Source organism: Aptenodytes forsteri, unplaced genomic scaffold (assembly GCF_000699145.1).
Source record: "Aptenodytes forsteri isolate BGI_AS27 unplaced genomic scaffold, ASM69914v1 Scaffold404, whole genome shotgun sequence".
NCBI lineage: Eukaryota > Metazoa > Chordata > Aves > Sphenisciformes > Spheniscidae > Aptenodytes > Aptenodytes forsteri.
The window spans coordinates 2,987,210-3,000,577 of NW_008795629.1; the positions used below are offsets into that span (position 1 = coordinate 2,987,210).

At 46.7% G+C, this 13,368-nt stretch overlaps 1 protein-coding gene across 1 annotated transcript in view; it reads left to right on the top strand.

Annotated features, from left to right (window-relative positions):
- CLDN1 (claudin 1) overlaps nt 1-11,117 on the top strand; it is a 30,960-nt gene extending 19,843 nt beyond the window's left edge. The window contains exons 3-5 of the mRNA XM_009282430.2: nt 7,831-7,995; nt 8,499-8,583; nt 9,090-11,117. Coding sequence (XP_009280705.1) covers nt 7,831-7,995; nt 8,499-8,583; nt 9,090-9,252 — 413 coding nt within the window. The 3' untranslated portion in view covers nt 9,253-11,117. The remainder of the gene's footprint in view (nt 1-7,830; nt 7,996-8,498; nt 8,584-9,089) is intronic.
- The last annotated feature ends 2,251 nt before the right edge of the window (nt 11,118-13,368 follow it).

Here is a 13,368-nt window from a genome sequence, read left to right on the forward strand (position 1 = left end):
CGCAGCCCCCTGCCCGCACGCCAGCTGCCCGTCCCCCCTAAAAAAAACGCCCCGGGAGGGGAAGGGTCAGATCCTCCACGTGTGTTCGGGAAAGCGCCGTGATTGCGAGCAAGAGCTTTTGGCTGTGGAAGTTCAGGCAGGGACTGCCTTCGCTGGGCACGGCTCATCAGGAAACAAAGTTCATTAGCGGTGCTGAAGTGGTCTTTTCGAGCACGGATGCTTTTCTTCTTGCGTTTGACTGTTTTGGTCTTTTGTTCTCTGGGAAAGTCGCTGCTACTCCCGTGGGGCTTTTAAGTAAAGGGCTGGCAGGTGAGCTGGACTCTAGCCCAGGTAGCACTGCCTGTAGTTTTTAGGCAGACCAGTACGTCAAGGCAATATCTAGGTCTCTTAAGTTGCCTTGGGACGGCGAAGCCATCTCATGCATGCGGGAACTGCAGCCTGGCTTGCTGGGGTGTGACTCGGGGTGGTCACGCCGAGCTGGAGTCCCAGTGAGGGCTGTTTCTAGAGCGCTGGGGCATGTAACTTCTGCTGACACCCAAAGGGGTTAAAAAAAAAAAAAATCATACTTTCTCAATATCCCTCCCCTCATTCCGAGTCCAGTAGTGTCCTGGAACACTTTCATCCCTCTCCCTAATTAATAAAATAATAATTATCACGTTGGTCACCTTCTCTTTCCCAAAGGAATGGGGCAGGCAGTTTCACATAAACCAGGGACCACTGGGAGTATCTCCAAATTAGATTGCCACCAACCCTTCCTCTGTGTCACGCGGTGAAGCCGGACACCCCGGGCCCCACCTTCATTGCTAGCCCACATCAATCGCTCCTGCTCCCTTGCCCCGAACACCCGTGGGCCCTGCAGCTGGCAGAGGCGCAAATTACTCCCTTCAGGAGTTGCGGTGCACCCACTTAGCACTAAGAGGGTGCAGGGCTGTGGATAATCAGGGCTGGGCTAAGCACGCGGTCTGGGGTGGTTTGAATAGTAATTATGTATAAGCTCAGCTTCGAGCCTCTTATCTCGCACTTGGGGGGGGGGGGAAGATGCCAGCAGGGCTGAGGAATCTTCAGCCACCCCCTGGATGGGTTGCGAAAGGTAAACTTGCCTCGGGGGCTGTGTGGCTGCAGCCCATTGTGCTGTAAATGAGACCTGCCTGCAGAATCATATGCGGAGCCTGGCTTGAACGGGCTCCTAAAAACCTGCCTCAGGACCTCCAGACCTGCCCCATTCATGGCTGAGTGCTGAAAACCAGCTGCTCCCCTCACCTTTGTCCTGCAAACAATAAGGGCTCTTCTCTTCCCGGGCTACGGGGGAGGGAGGTGTGAGGTGCCAGGGACCAAGGCTGAGCTATTAATGGCCTTTTGTGCTCCTGCAGAGCCCCTAGCCCTGCAGGGCGTGCTTGCCTGAAAATTCCCAGGAAGCCCAAGAAATAGGGAAATCGCAGGGGACGTTTTCCTCGTTGGGGAAGTCAGTGAGGGCTGGCTTTAGCCAGCTTGTTCTTTCGGTACCCCAGCTTGCTTAGGTTGTGCCTTTCCCGCTTGAGAGGAGATCATGCCTAGGGACATACACACCCAAAGGATTGCTTGTTCTTTCGGTACCCCAGCTTGCTTAGGTTGTGCCTTTCCCGCTTGAAAGGAGATCATGCCTAGGGACATACACCTTCGCTGCTGTTTTCCCCACCTGGTCTCTCTTCAAGGCCGTACAGCCCGATAGGCTTGGGCAGGGACCAGCAGTGCTGTTTTGGGTGGAGGTGTGAAAAAACCCCCATTTATACCCAATTCAACAGCCGCACCCTGGGACAGGTGCTCTTACTGCATTCATTTGTCATGGTGAAGGTGGTACAGCTATGTGAGCAGAAAAACTTCTCCTGCCTGGCCATGCTTTCCTGCCAGAGCTTCACATGCCCTGAATGCTCTGAGCCACGTGTCAGAGCCTCATGCACTGATGGGAGAGGCTTAGATCTGCAATTACTTTGTCCCGGTAGAAAGGACAGAGTCTCCTCACACCTGCAGTAATTCATGGTTGTGGGAATGCTGGAGAGCTTTGCCAGCAAGCTTTTGAGTATCTGGTAGCTATTGCCATTCCTCTAGATGTGTCAGTGTTTGGCTGCTTGGACTGATGCTGCATGTCAGAGATGGGGTTGGCACAAGCTGATGAGCACTGTTAGCCAACTGAGGGGCCTCCAGCTTCTCGTGTGGCCCCACTGCTGGAGTGTACCCATGCTGGCATTTCTCCCGCAGCTGTGTTCAGCTGAGGGCTTATGTCAGTGCTCCTATTCAGGCAATAGAAAGGCTGTGTTTTGCTGGCTTACGTGAAAAGCAGTGTGTGGCCACATGCAGACATAGAGGCAACAAAAGCCACCCTTGCAACAAGGCTTTGTTGCACAGCCTCAGCATTGTTCTTGTAGCCCTCCAGCATCGTCCATGGAGCTTAGCTCGGCTTTGTGCTCCTCCGGGGTCTCAGGGGGATGGTCTCAGACAGGAGGGAGAAGGGCTTCTGGTACCTGTCTCTGGAAGCTTTCAGCCCCACCTAACCACACTCTCCTGTTCAGAGCAGAGGTTGTTCTGGCTCCTGTCTAGGATGTTTTAGCTGAAGATACTCATTGCCCTGTTTGGTTTTGCTGGGAGAGGTTCTGTGCTTGAGACAAGCTGAGACTTATCTACCACTTCATCACCAAACCTAGTACATCCACAATGAGCCTTTGTGCCCTAGCCCAGAAAATAAAAAAGGGTTTGGGTGCCCTCTGGGACAAACAGCATCACTGAAATGTGAAATCTTCCCTCCTACATCTTTACCACCCCGGCTGAGTGTGTTCCAGGAGTTGGGGAAGAGGATGGGTGGGGGGAAGGAAGGGTTCATGCTCAGGTTACTGCTGCTCTGTCCTGATAGTGGGGGAATTGGGAGGGTGGCCCAGGGAGGGACAAAGCTATAGCAGGAGACAAATGTGTCCAAATAGTTGGTCACCTCTCTCCATTTTTAGGTCTGGAGTAAGCAGGTAGAACCTGCTGGTATCTGTGCTTTCATGTGGCTTAAGGGTTAATTTGTTCCCATGTTTCTCAATCCCTGTTCCTTCCTCATGAAAAAATCATGATCGAGTGATAAAGCAAGTCTCACTTGTGCTGTGCACTTTGAGAAGGTAGACGGTTAGGTTACTTGGAATGCCACCGAGGCTGTTCCTGTGCAGTGCCCTGTTGTGGCTGCAAGAGGGGAGATGGGAGTCTTGCAATACACTGGCTTTATTGCTCTACAAGCAGCTTCTAAGCAGCTTTAGTAGCTAGTGTTACTAAACCTCTTGGTAAGAGAATTTCTAGGCTTCGTGGGAAAACAGGCTGCCCAGGTCTTGTCTGACCAGGAACCTGGAAATGGTGGTACTATGTGTTGCCTGTATTACCAGGCAGCTTTCTCTCCTCTTTGAGTGACTGCAGGAGGGCACTGAACCTTATTTGCTTTGGGGTAGGCAGAGTACAAGGCCACTGTCACCTACTGAAGTTGCCTCTTTTGCACTGGACATGCAGTGAGGACTTCCTAGCCTTCCTATTTTGGCAAGAAACATGGCCCTGTCTGAGTCTGCATGCTGCCCAGATTCCTCTGTATAGTCTTCTAGACTTGTCGGGAGGTGCTTTGAAGGAGTCCAGGCTGCAATATCTGATGGTGATGGGTGTGCAGGGTCTCTGCAGGGGCTGGTAAGGGGGTTGAAAGCCTCCAAGCTGTTAGCAGGCTTTTGGGTCTGGCCAGAATGACTGCGAAGTGTGATATAGGTTTGCTGGCTACCTCTGAAGCTGTTACTGCTTGTTCAGATCTTCATTCCCTTGCCTGCTACACAAAAGTCACTTTCACATGCTGGCAGGGCAGAACAGATCTCGGATCCTGCTCCTTCAAGGAGATTCAGCTTTCATGAAACCCCAGTGGGAAGGCTTTGAAGGCTGCTGACTTCTCTTGGAGGTGGATGGTGCAGCATGCTTCCTATGCTACAGGGGTGCTTGTAATTCCTAGGGCACTTCCCTTGCAGAGATTAGAGGGAGCTGCACAGCATGTTTCACCTGTATTCTGTCATCACTTGGTTCATGGAGGCCCACGGGAAGGAAAGAAAAAGTCCATAGTTTAAATACAAACAAGACAGTCAATGAGCATCCCTATCACAATGAGCATCGCTATCAGAAAATAATCTGCGCACAGAGCTATTACAGCAATTTTGCATTACAAACAGGCATTACAAAAATCTCATGGCACTTGCCCAACAGCTTTTCTATAATGTAGGTGATATAAACAGAATAAATAAGGAAATGTGATGACAGAAAAATAACATCAAACATATGCTGGTGAAGTCCTTTTTTGTATCTAAGCAGTTACCAGTAATTACTTCTGTCAGGTAATGATAGCTGTGGGAAGGAAAAAGTCTTACGTAGGCTTCAGATAAACTGCATCATGTAGCTTGTGTCCAAACCCACTAAGGATAAGTCAGAGCTGTTTGTTAGCATGTTTTAAAAAAGTGGGTTTCATTATGTGAAACAGGTGTGAGCTGCTATGCCATTTTTGTGGTCTTACACAGTATTTTATGGCTTGCAGAATTCACGTTTGTTAATAACCATCCTCAGTAGTTTTAAGCCTCTGTCCTTCAGTACTTGCTTTCTTGCTATAGGCTTTTCAGGCCAGGTCTCTCATTACTAACCAGCAATAAAAAGGCTTGGCTTCTGAGTCAATAGTGGTTTATATTGACAAAATACTGTTGCTAGCTGACAGCTGCTGTTGGGTGCCAGGCCAGTTTGTCCTTGTGCAGGACTGGTTTTGTTTTTTTTCCCCCAAGGGCTCCTGAGACCGCCTGGGCTTTCCAACAGCTGTGGCATATGGCATGGGAGGCTACAAGCATTGCGCTACCTGTTCCTGTTGGTGAGACAGTTGCAGCAGCAAGGAGTGTGGGGGAAATCCTGTTTCTCTCTAATATGATAGAAGTTGTAAAGTTAAATTGCTGTAGAGTACTTCTGCTTGTTGTCAGTAGCCAGTCCTGTTTCACAGGTTAAGACAATATTATATCACTTGGGATTTTTAAAGCACCTGGAAAGGCCCATGTGAACAATAAAACTAATATTAAACTTGCTTTCTCAGCCTCTGGATGTGCAGCTTCCATTGACAATGAGGTTGTTAATGTGTACATAATAACTGACATCTTGTATGATTATTAACTGCAATGTACTGCACACCTTGCAAAAGTGGTAGGAAGACAAAAGCGCTGTCTCCCAGCATGTGCTATGAGCACAGGGCAGCCGGGCTGGGCAGAGGGGAGGATGGCTGGCTAATACAGTCATGTCACACTAAAACTTATTGGGATAAAGGGGCAATCTGTTCTGCAAATGCTCCAACCTGTTTTTCTGTCCTACCGCAAGCTTCCTAAATGCTTCTGTCCTCTTATGCCATGGAGCCATGCGTAAGGGAGGGGTGAGGACACCAGGAGATGTCCCTCCAGGGTCTGCCGCTGAAAGTGGGCAGCCCTGGGAAATGCTCACAGTGCTGCTTTTCGTTCAGCTGCTTCTGCAAAGCTGTCATGGCATGCATCCAGTTAATACTTGTACATCTTGAGATTTTAGCAGGTTTCATAGCTAGGTCTTCTGAGGTCATAGAAACTTTCAAGCATCTTCCTGTGTTTGTCCCTTATACCGTGTTTGAAGGTGAGAGGTCTCTTCCCACCTGTATAACTAGTTTCCTAGTTGTTCAAGATAACATTTCATATTTTCAGCCTCATGAAAGAACTTTTTCAAAACTCTCTCCTATAGAGTAATTTCTTCTGCAGCATGACTAAGCCCAACTTACTGTAGACTTGATGAAACAGATTTGGTACCTCTACAGAAAATGTCCTTTCCCATGCAAAGTATGAACTAGTGCTCAGCCATTGGCCTCTCCAGAGCTGCTGCTGTAATGTACAATTTAGCCTTAAATTTATGGCGGCTGAATTGGTTGTCTGGGTGGTAACCTGTCAGCTGAAGTCTTTCTGAAGATTGGCGTAACTTTTGTAAGCTAGAAATTATTTTTAGAGTGTAATCTCTGACATTGGAGGTAAATCGCTTAAAAATGTGTTTGGATACTGCTGTTGTGGTTTATGCTAAAGTGATAAATGGCCTTGTAAATGGGTTTCTACAATCAATACATCGGATGGGTTTTGAACACCTGGGTTGTGCGGAGGTGTGTCACCCTTCCCCTTTGAAGGAAGTGAGAGATGACATTTAGCCAAGCTGATCCTGGGATTTTTCCCAGGAAAGCCAAGACTCTCTTATGAAAGTGTTGCTTCCTATTGCTCTGAATATTGCCTTTTTATTGTTTTTAATTGGTTTCATAATCTATTTACAGAACAACAAGGTTGTGTATATAGAGGCTGGTCCAGATCTGTTTGAAAGCAGAACTAGAGCCTGGTAGCTTGTTGTTGGTGTGGGTCACAAGAATTTTCCTGCACAGGCAGTGCCGTGGGGCAAAGTGTAGTAAAGAAGCTGCAGAGGATAGTTGTGTGGCTGTGCTACCCCTCCTGGCCAGTATCAGATTTGAACCTCCTGTCTGCGTTTCAGGTTGAACCAAAGAGCCCATTGTTGTAGCACAGGCTCTGATGGGTTCACCATACCAGTGCTGACTGAGTTTGCAGGTGCTCTGTTGGAGGCTTAAATCTTGCAGCTGCAGTTGTCCAAGCTTGAAGTGCTTTGCAGAGCTCCGGCAGAATGCAGTCAGTGTGCTTTCTGAGGGGTGAGCTTCAGACTCGGGAACAGATTCTGGTGATACTTTGCTAAAACTGTACATGTGTCACTGCTAGATAACCTTCTGTCAGGGGACACTTTGCCTTGGTTACAGCATGCTCCTGGGAGCTTGTTCCGTTGATTAACCAGCCCTGTTTGATCCCAGATCTTAACAGGATTGTATATGAAAATCCATGCTGTTCAAACAAACCTGATTTGCCAGTCAATAAAGCTCGGGCTCTTATTTCACTGCTATTCAGGTGGTTTTGTATATTGTTATTTTCTCTCTCCTTTGGTATCAAGAAAATCTGAATTCAGTAGCTCATGTATGTAGGGTTAGTGTGTCTGTGCCTTCAGATGAGTCAATATAAAGCCAAATCTTGGATAAAGTACATCGAGTCTGTCTGAGAACCCAGGCAAATACAACCCTTGCCTATGGGAGGCATCAGTCCATGCTCCAATCCTTCAAAAGCATAAGAGGCACTTAAAACATTTTTAATATCTTTGAGTCTAATAAATAGAATGTTTTAGGCAGCAAACCCCCTATTTTTCACTTGGCTGGGAAAATCCTGTTTCTGTTGCAACTATATTTTTGTACCCTCTGGGACTCAAACTGAGGATTTAACACAAAAATATCTAAATCAGCACTGAGGTATTTGAGTAAGAGACAGGTTTTGGAAGTGTTGAGCAATAAAGGGGCCTTACTGTCCGCTGCGGGACTATTCATATGTATGGTGCTATTCATATTAAAACATGTGCCTAAAAGCTTTGTCAAGATAGAGCCTAAATCTGAATACTTCTTTTGATAAACAGATATGTCCTTCTAATTGGGATTCAAGTGATCAAGGAACAAAAGATGTCTGAGGGCAATTCCCAGGTCATTTCCTGCAAAGAGCTGCATGCCCTTGTTTGCCATGCATTTTAGAAGAGGCTGAGGGTCCTCTGATCCTGATGCATGACAGTCTCTTGGAGCTTAAAGCTAAAAAGGAATGTCTTGCTTGGCTGTATCCTGTGTAACATGGAGCAGAGTATTTTGACACGTGGTTACTGAGCCCAGTAATTTGAATTTCTATTTGTATCTTGAGTTTTCTTTGTGGTAACTCAAATTCTAATGTCTTCTAGGCAGTCTGCAGGCCACTCGGGCTTTGATGGTGGCTGCAATACTCCTGGGCCTTGTCGCTGTATTTGTTGCTGTGACTGGCATGAAATGCATGAAGTGCATGGAAGATGACCAGGTGAAGAAGATGCGGATGGCTGTCTTCGGTGGGGTGATCTTCATCATTGCAGGTTGGTAACATACAGATGTGTTAATATTAAATGTGCCATTTCCTAAACGGTATTTGTCCTGCGTAGGATGTGAGAGGATGGGGAGGGCTTGCTGTCATTGCTCCAAGAGCATTTTGGGCTGGGAATTCCCTATCGGACTTTGGCGCAGTAGCTGCTGGCTATCTGAGGCATCAGACAGGTCTCTTGGCACTAGCATTATGCTTTCTATATGGACTGCATACCTTCCATCTCTATTAGCAGAGCTGAGTTTGACCTGTATGCCCTGCTTCAGTGAAAGGCTGTCAATAGTCCTGCTTCTGGTGCAATGTAACTGTGGGTGACCTCAAATCCGTTCTTAATTCCTCTCCCAACCAGCACTAAGTAACAACTCAGATCTTCCCAGGGTAGCAGCAGCTCAGCATCACTCCGGATGCTGGTTCTGGTACATGCAGTTTTTGCAGTGATTTTGTTTATTTTGGGTTTCTTCTTAATAAGGCATGACACTGTCTTCCCTTCACGTACAGGTTTGGCAGCGCTGGTGGCCACGTCATGGTACGGCAACAGAGTGGCTCGGGCCTTTTACGACCCTTTCACTCCTGTCAACACCAGGTACCGACCCATTTGATTAACACTATAGTATAGCATGACAAATGCTCACAGGGCTTAGTTTTGAGTAGCAGTGGTTCAAAACAAAGAAGGGAATTTCCTGAGCTAGCTGGGTTGGCTTCATACTGCGCAGAAGGAGCATTAGGACCAGATCTCATCATCCACGTGGCTTTTAAAACAAAGCCAAGATTTAAGGCAGCATCACTGCCAGAGACCTAACTGCTGTGACTTCTGCATTTTTCCTCCACTAAATGCTTAAAGCCTGGTTTGCACAGAGCTTGGCCCTGCTGCAGCTGTGCAGGGTGAGCTGGCAGACTGGACTAACCCAGCATGCAAAAGTTCTGGGCTTTGGAACAGCCCGAGACTCTGCTGACTCTCAGGCTGCTGTCTTGCCGAAAGCCACTTCCATCCCAATTTCGGCTCCCTTCTGCTTTGTGTGGACGTGCTAACGCTGTAATCCAGAGGCATTACTTTTCAGGTATTCACTTTCTTCCTTGTTTCTCCCCCAGATTTGAGTTTGGATCAGCTCTCTTCATTGGCTGGGCAGCTGCTTCTCTGGCCATGCTGGGGGGAGCCTTCCTCTGCTGCTCCTGTCCACGGAGAGAAACTTCGTATCCACCCACCCGAGGCTATCCAAAAAATGCCCCCTCCACAGGGAAGGATTATGTATAATGAAACAAAGAAGAACCACCAGCACTGGTAGTGAAAGCATTTTGGAGAGGACACTACAATGCCGCTGTCCTGAGCAGAGTTCAGACTCTAGGTTCTGCCTTCCTCTTCTCCCAAAAATGTGTATATTTTTGTAATCCTCTTTGCTACTGGACATAACTTCTCCTTTCTCTCCCAGCCCATGGAGGAAGGCTAGCCTAGGTTCATAGGTATTGCCACTGGAAAGATGAAACCTCCAAGCTTGGGTTAAGTTTAGTATTTGGGAGTAAAAGGGAAAATGATACTTTTTTTTAGATGGATGTTGGTGCTTTTTTTTAGTTTTTTTAAAAATAGATGGTAACAATTCAGTCCCATATCCCATTAAGTTAGAGCCCAGTGTGGTGTGTGTAGAAATTAAAGGAACATATATTATATACAAAGTGATGAAACCAATAGCTTAAGGGGAAACATAATTTTCGGGAAAAGACTTTACATGTAGGAATGTTTGAAGAGATCTAAAGTGCTCTTGTACTGTCTTCTTGGCATCATCTTCACACCCTCCTTTCTGTGCAGATTGGCATGACAAAGGGTCAGACACAATTAAATTGCTGTGACTTAACAAATTGAAACCTGTAACTGTCCATGCATGCACTGTTGGCCAACAGAAGATGCAGTGTAAGGTGGCTTGGCTTAACTGTATGTCATCACTCTTTTGACAAGATCTTTTAAGTTGATTGTGTCAACTTGCAGCCTTTGGCTGCAAAATCGTAACTACAGAGGTTAGGAAACTCCCAAAGCAGCTGCAGGTTTCCCTGGTGCCAGGGAAGAGCTAAAGGAAAATGATTGCCTTCCGTGTCTCTGGTGGGGGCTCTTGCTGCTGTTCCTTAGACACTGAGTGCTGCCAGTGATTGTTTCTCCATGTTCCCACCCTCGTACCTAACTGGGTTTGAAGCTTTATCCCCTTGTGTGTGTTACAGGCCACTTTTTAACAAACTCTCCTATTTCCTTGAGTTTCTTTCATTTGGGCTTAGTTACCGATCTCAGTTTGCCTTATGCAGCTAAATGTTAAACCAAACTGAATGCACTGCCGCTCCCTGATGTTTCCCCAAGGATACCTCACATGCTGCCATTTGATCCTGTCTTTTTTCTTCTAAACGCTTTCAGTAATATGAAGGCAAATTCCAAGGAAACTGACCCAAAAGTTATGGCATTTTCTTTTAATCCAAGCTCACCAAAGAGAAAGAAACTAGCATTTTAAAGATAAAACCACCCTTGCATATTAAGTCATATCTTTAAAAAAAAAAAAAAATGCAGCTCATCAAAGGTTCCCAACCTGTCCTCTGAAACACCCAGTCAGTCACTTGGTGTTTGACTAACGCTGGCTGAGGCTGTCCGGAGTGAAGTCTTGTAATTCCTAGAAGGATGGTAACAGTTCTCCAAAGCTCAACCTTGCTTTTTCTAGAGAAGGAAACTGGTTGCTTCTGACCAGGCTCTATAATTGTGTATGTGTTCAGAGGCATCAGATATCTTGGATTTCCTTCCATAGACGGGGGAGCCTCTGGGACTGAGTGGCATACAACCATGGCATTGGTGGTTTGTATAAGCCTTGTACCTCTGTTTGACCTGACTCTCTGCAACATAAAGTTACTAAAAAAAAAAAAAAACAACAACCAAAAAGAGCATTTGTTTCAGGCTTGAGTTGATGTTGGCCTGTACTTGGAGCTGGGTCATGTGGCTTCCACTTCTCCATGGGGAATTGCCCGTGCACAGCAGCTGCCTCACGAGACCTTGTCTTAGGAGCTGGCAGCTCAGGTCACGTTAAAGAGCTGCTGAAGTCTGTGCTTTTGTATTTGCATTAACCCTGAGCCAGGGAGCAGACGCTTGTATTGGGAACTTGTATAAAGTGTTTAAACAATTTCAATAAATGGACTTTTTTAAGGAAAATTGGACTGCATTACTTCATTTCTTAGTTTTGAGCAGAACTTGGACAGTGTGCATGGAAGAGAAGAGGGGGGCTTGGGCCTTTGGGAGCCTGCCTGCCAGGATGGAGCTCGTTTAGCTGTGTATATCTACAGCAGACATAGGTGGGGACAGATCTTATGCAGTGAGTCAGGCAGTTGCGGCCTCTGGCAGAAACTCACCCAGTAATCTGCTACGATTGCAGCCCAGGAACCAGAAGGTCTGCTCCTCGGCAAGGCCAGCTGCACCCTGGGTGGAGCAGGAAGGGGCAGGAGGAAGGCAGATGGCTCCCTTGCAGGGGAGTGAGAGCTGCAGGAATGGGGAAGGGATGGGGTGTGGAGCTGAGGCGCTCCCGAGAGAGGTGCTCTGTGTTTTGGCAGTGTTTAGCGCTCTGTAGCTTTATCTGGGGTAGGGTATATGCAGGCTGTGGCTATCTGCACAAGATGCTCTGCCTCCAGAGCAAGAAGAGACCTGCTGATCTGTATCTGTCTCTTAAACTCTTTTGTGTAATTCCTTGATGTTTCTGGGTTAACGGGTTCATGAGGAGATGGGCTGTGGGAGGATCCATCTCACTCTAAAGCCCCTTTGGGAGTGTACTGTGCTTCTCCCAGCTGTGACCATGAGCACAGACAGTCAAATGTACTATTTTTGCAGGATGGGTAGAGAATGGTTCCAGCTGGGGTTGGTCTCTTCTAACCTGCACTGATACCTCCCCAGCGTAGCAAGGCTCTATCCCCCTTGCTTCTACCTGGCCTGGAAACCTTTTTCCATTTACCAGGGCTCTTGTGTTCATCCCTTTCATATTATCAAGTACACATGATGAGAGGCAAACTTTATTTAGAACATTTTCTTAAGCTCAGTCAAGGAGCTGCCTCTATTCCCTCACTCTCCAAGGGCTGTTTGCTTTTGTAATTACAAACAAAAGGAATAGTACTAATTAGGCTTTGTAAAGCTGGCAGAGCAAAACAGCCAGGCATGTGGCTGGCTGAGTGAGCTTGCAGTGCCTGGAGCAGACTGGTTGCCTGGCATAGTTTGGGGTCTACGGTCATTCTTATTCCAACCTGTCAATTAGTAAAGGATTTCCATTGAGATTAATTTTTTCCCATGTTTTCATGCTCACTCCCTCTCCAAGGACTCTTGCAAGTTCCACTCTGAAGTTTCCTGTGCAGAAGTAAGGTCCTAGGCAGGAGAACAGGGAAGGAAAGCAATCCCACCTTTAAAATGGTCAGTAGGACTTCTCAGCTGCCAGTAAAAATAGGCCACTGTGGGAGACACATCTATGTGTGAGACCAGCACAGAGGAAGGAGCCAGAGGCTAGCTTGTTTGTTTGTTATACTTTAATGTGACAAAATTCACAGCCAAACTTTCATTTGGATACGGTTTGTGGATTGCCAGCAGGCTGGCTGGAAAGCCAAGGATGAAGTTTGGGGGTAAACATAATTTCATATGGCTCGTGATCCTAATTCCTGTCCAGTGGTGACAAGGGGCAGCATCTCTCGGAGGGCTGATGTCTCAAGAGACAACCCTGACCCTGCTTGGGAGGGAGCTTTCCAACCCTTTTCCTCTGCCTTTCATAAATGATCGTGCAATTCCACTTGGCCATGTTTTCTACAGCCCTTCGGCCATTTCTGCTGTAGGTTGCATAGAAAAGGAGTAACACGGGTTGAAAGTTGGGGGAGAGTTTCTCACTGGATTTCAATTCTTGCATGTGACTGACATTCCTGCTGCTAAAGCCATCTTGCAATGAAGTGATGGCATTTGTCTGTACAGACAATGGGAACTTTGACTGCTTCTTGGCATCTTCTTCCACACCATATTTATTATTCACATGGTGCCAGAGCTGTGTATACTGTGCAGGGAACTTCACTGTCAGTGGGAATTACATGCTCATTTATATTGCTTAGATACTTCAAAGTAATAAGAGATCTCAAGATGGTTTTGGAATAGCATCAGCCTGTTGGATTTCTTGGTTTCAACTCAATAATTTTAAGAAACTGTCCATGCTAATGCCTTTATCAGATTCAGCTTCTGATTTACACGAGCTTCTTATAATAAATCTGCCTTTGTTTTCTGTACTGCTCTGAGCACATAGATACAGTGTATTGAGGCACTGAACTCTCTGACAATGGACATCCCAGAAATAACCAATAGAGCTGGTGACAGCTGGTGATAAGAAATGTT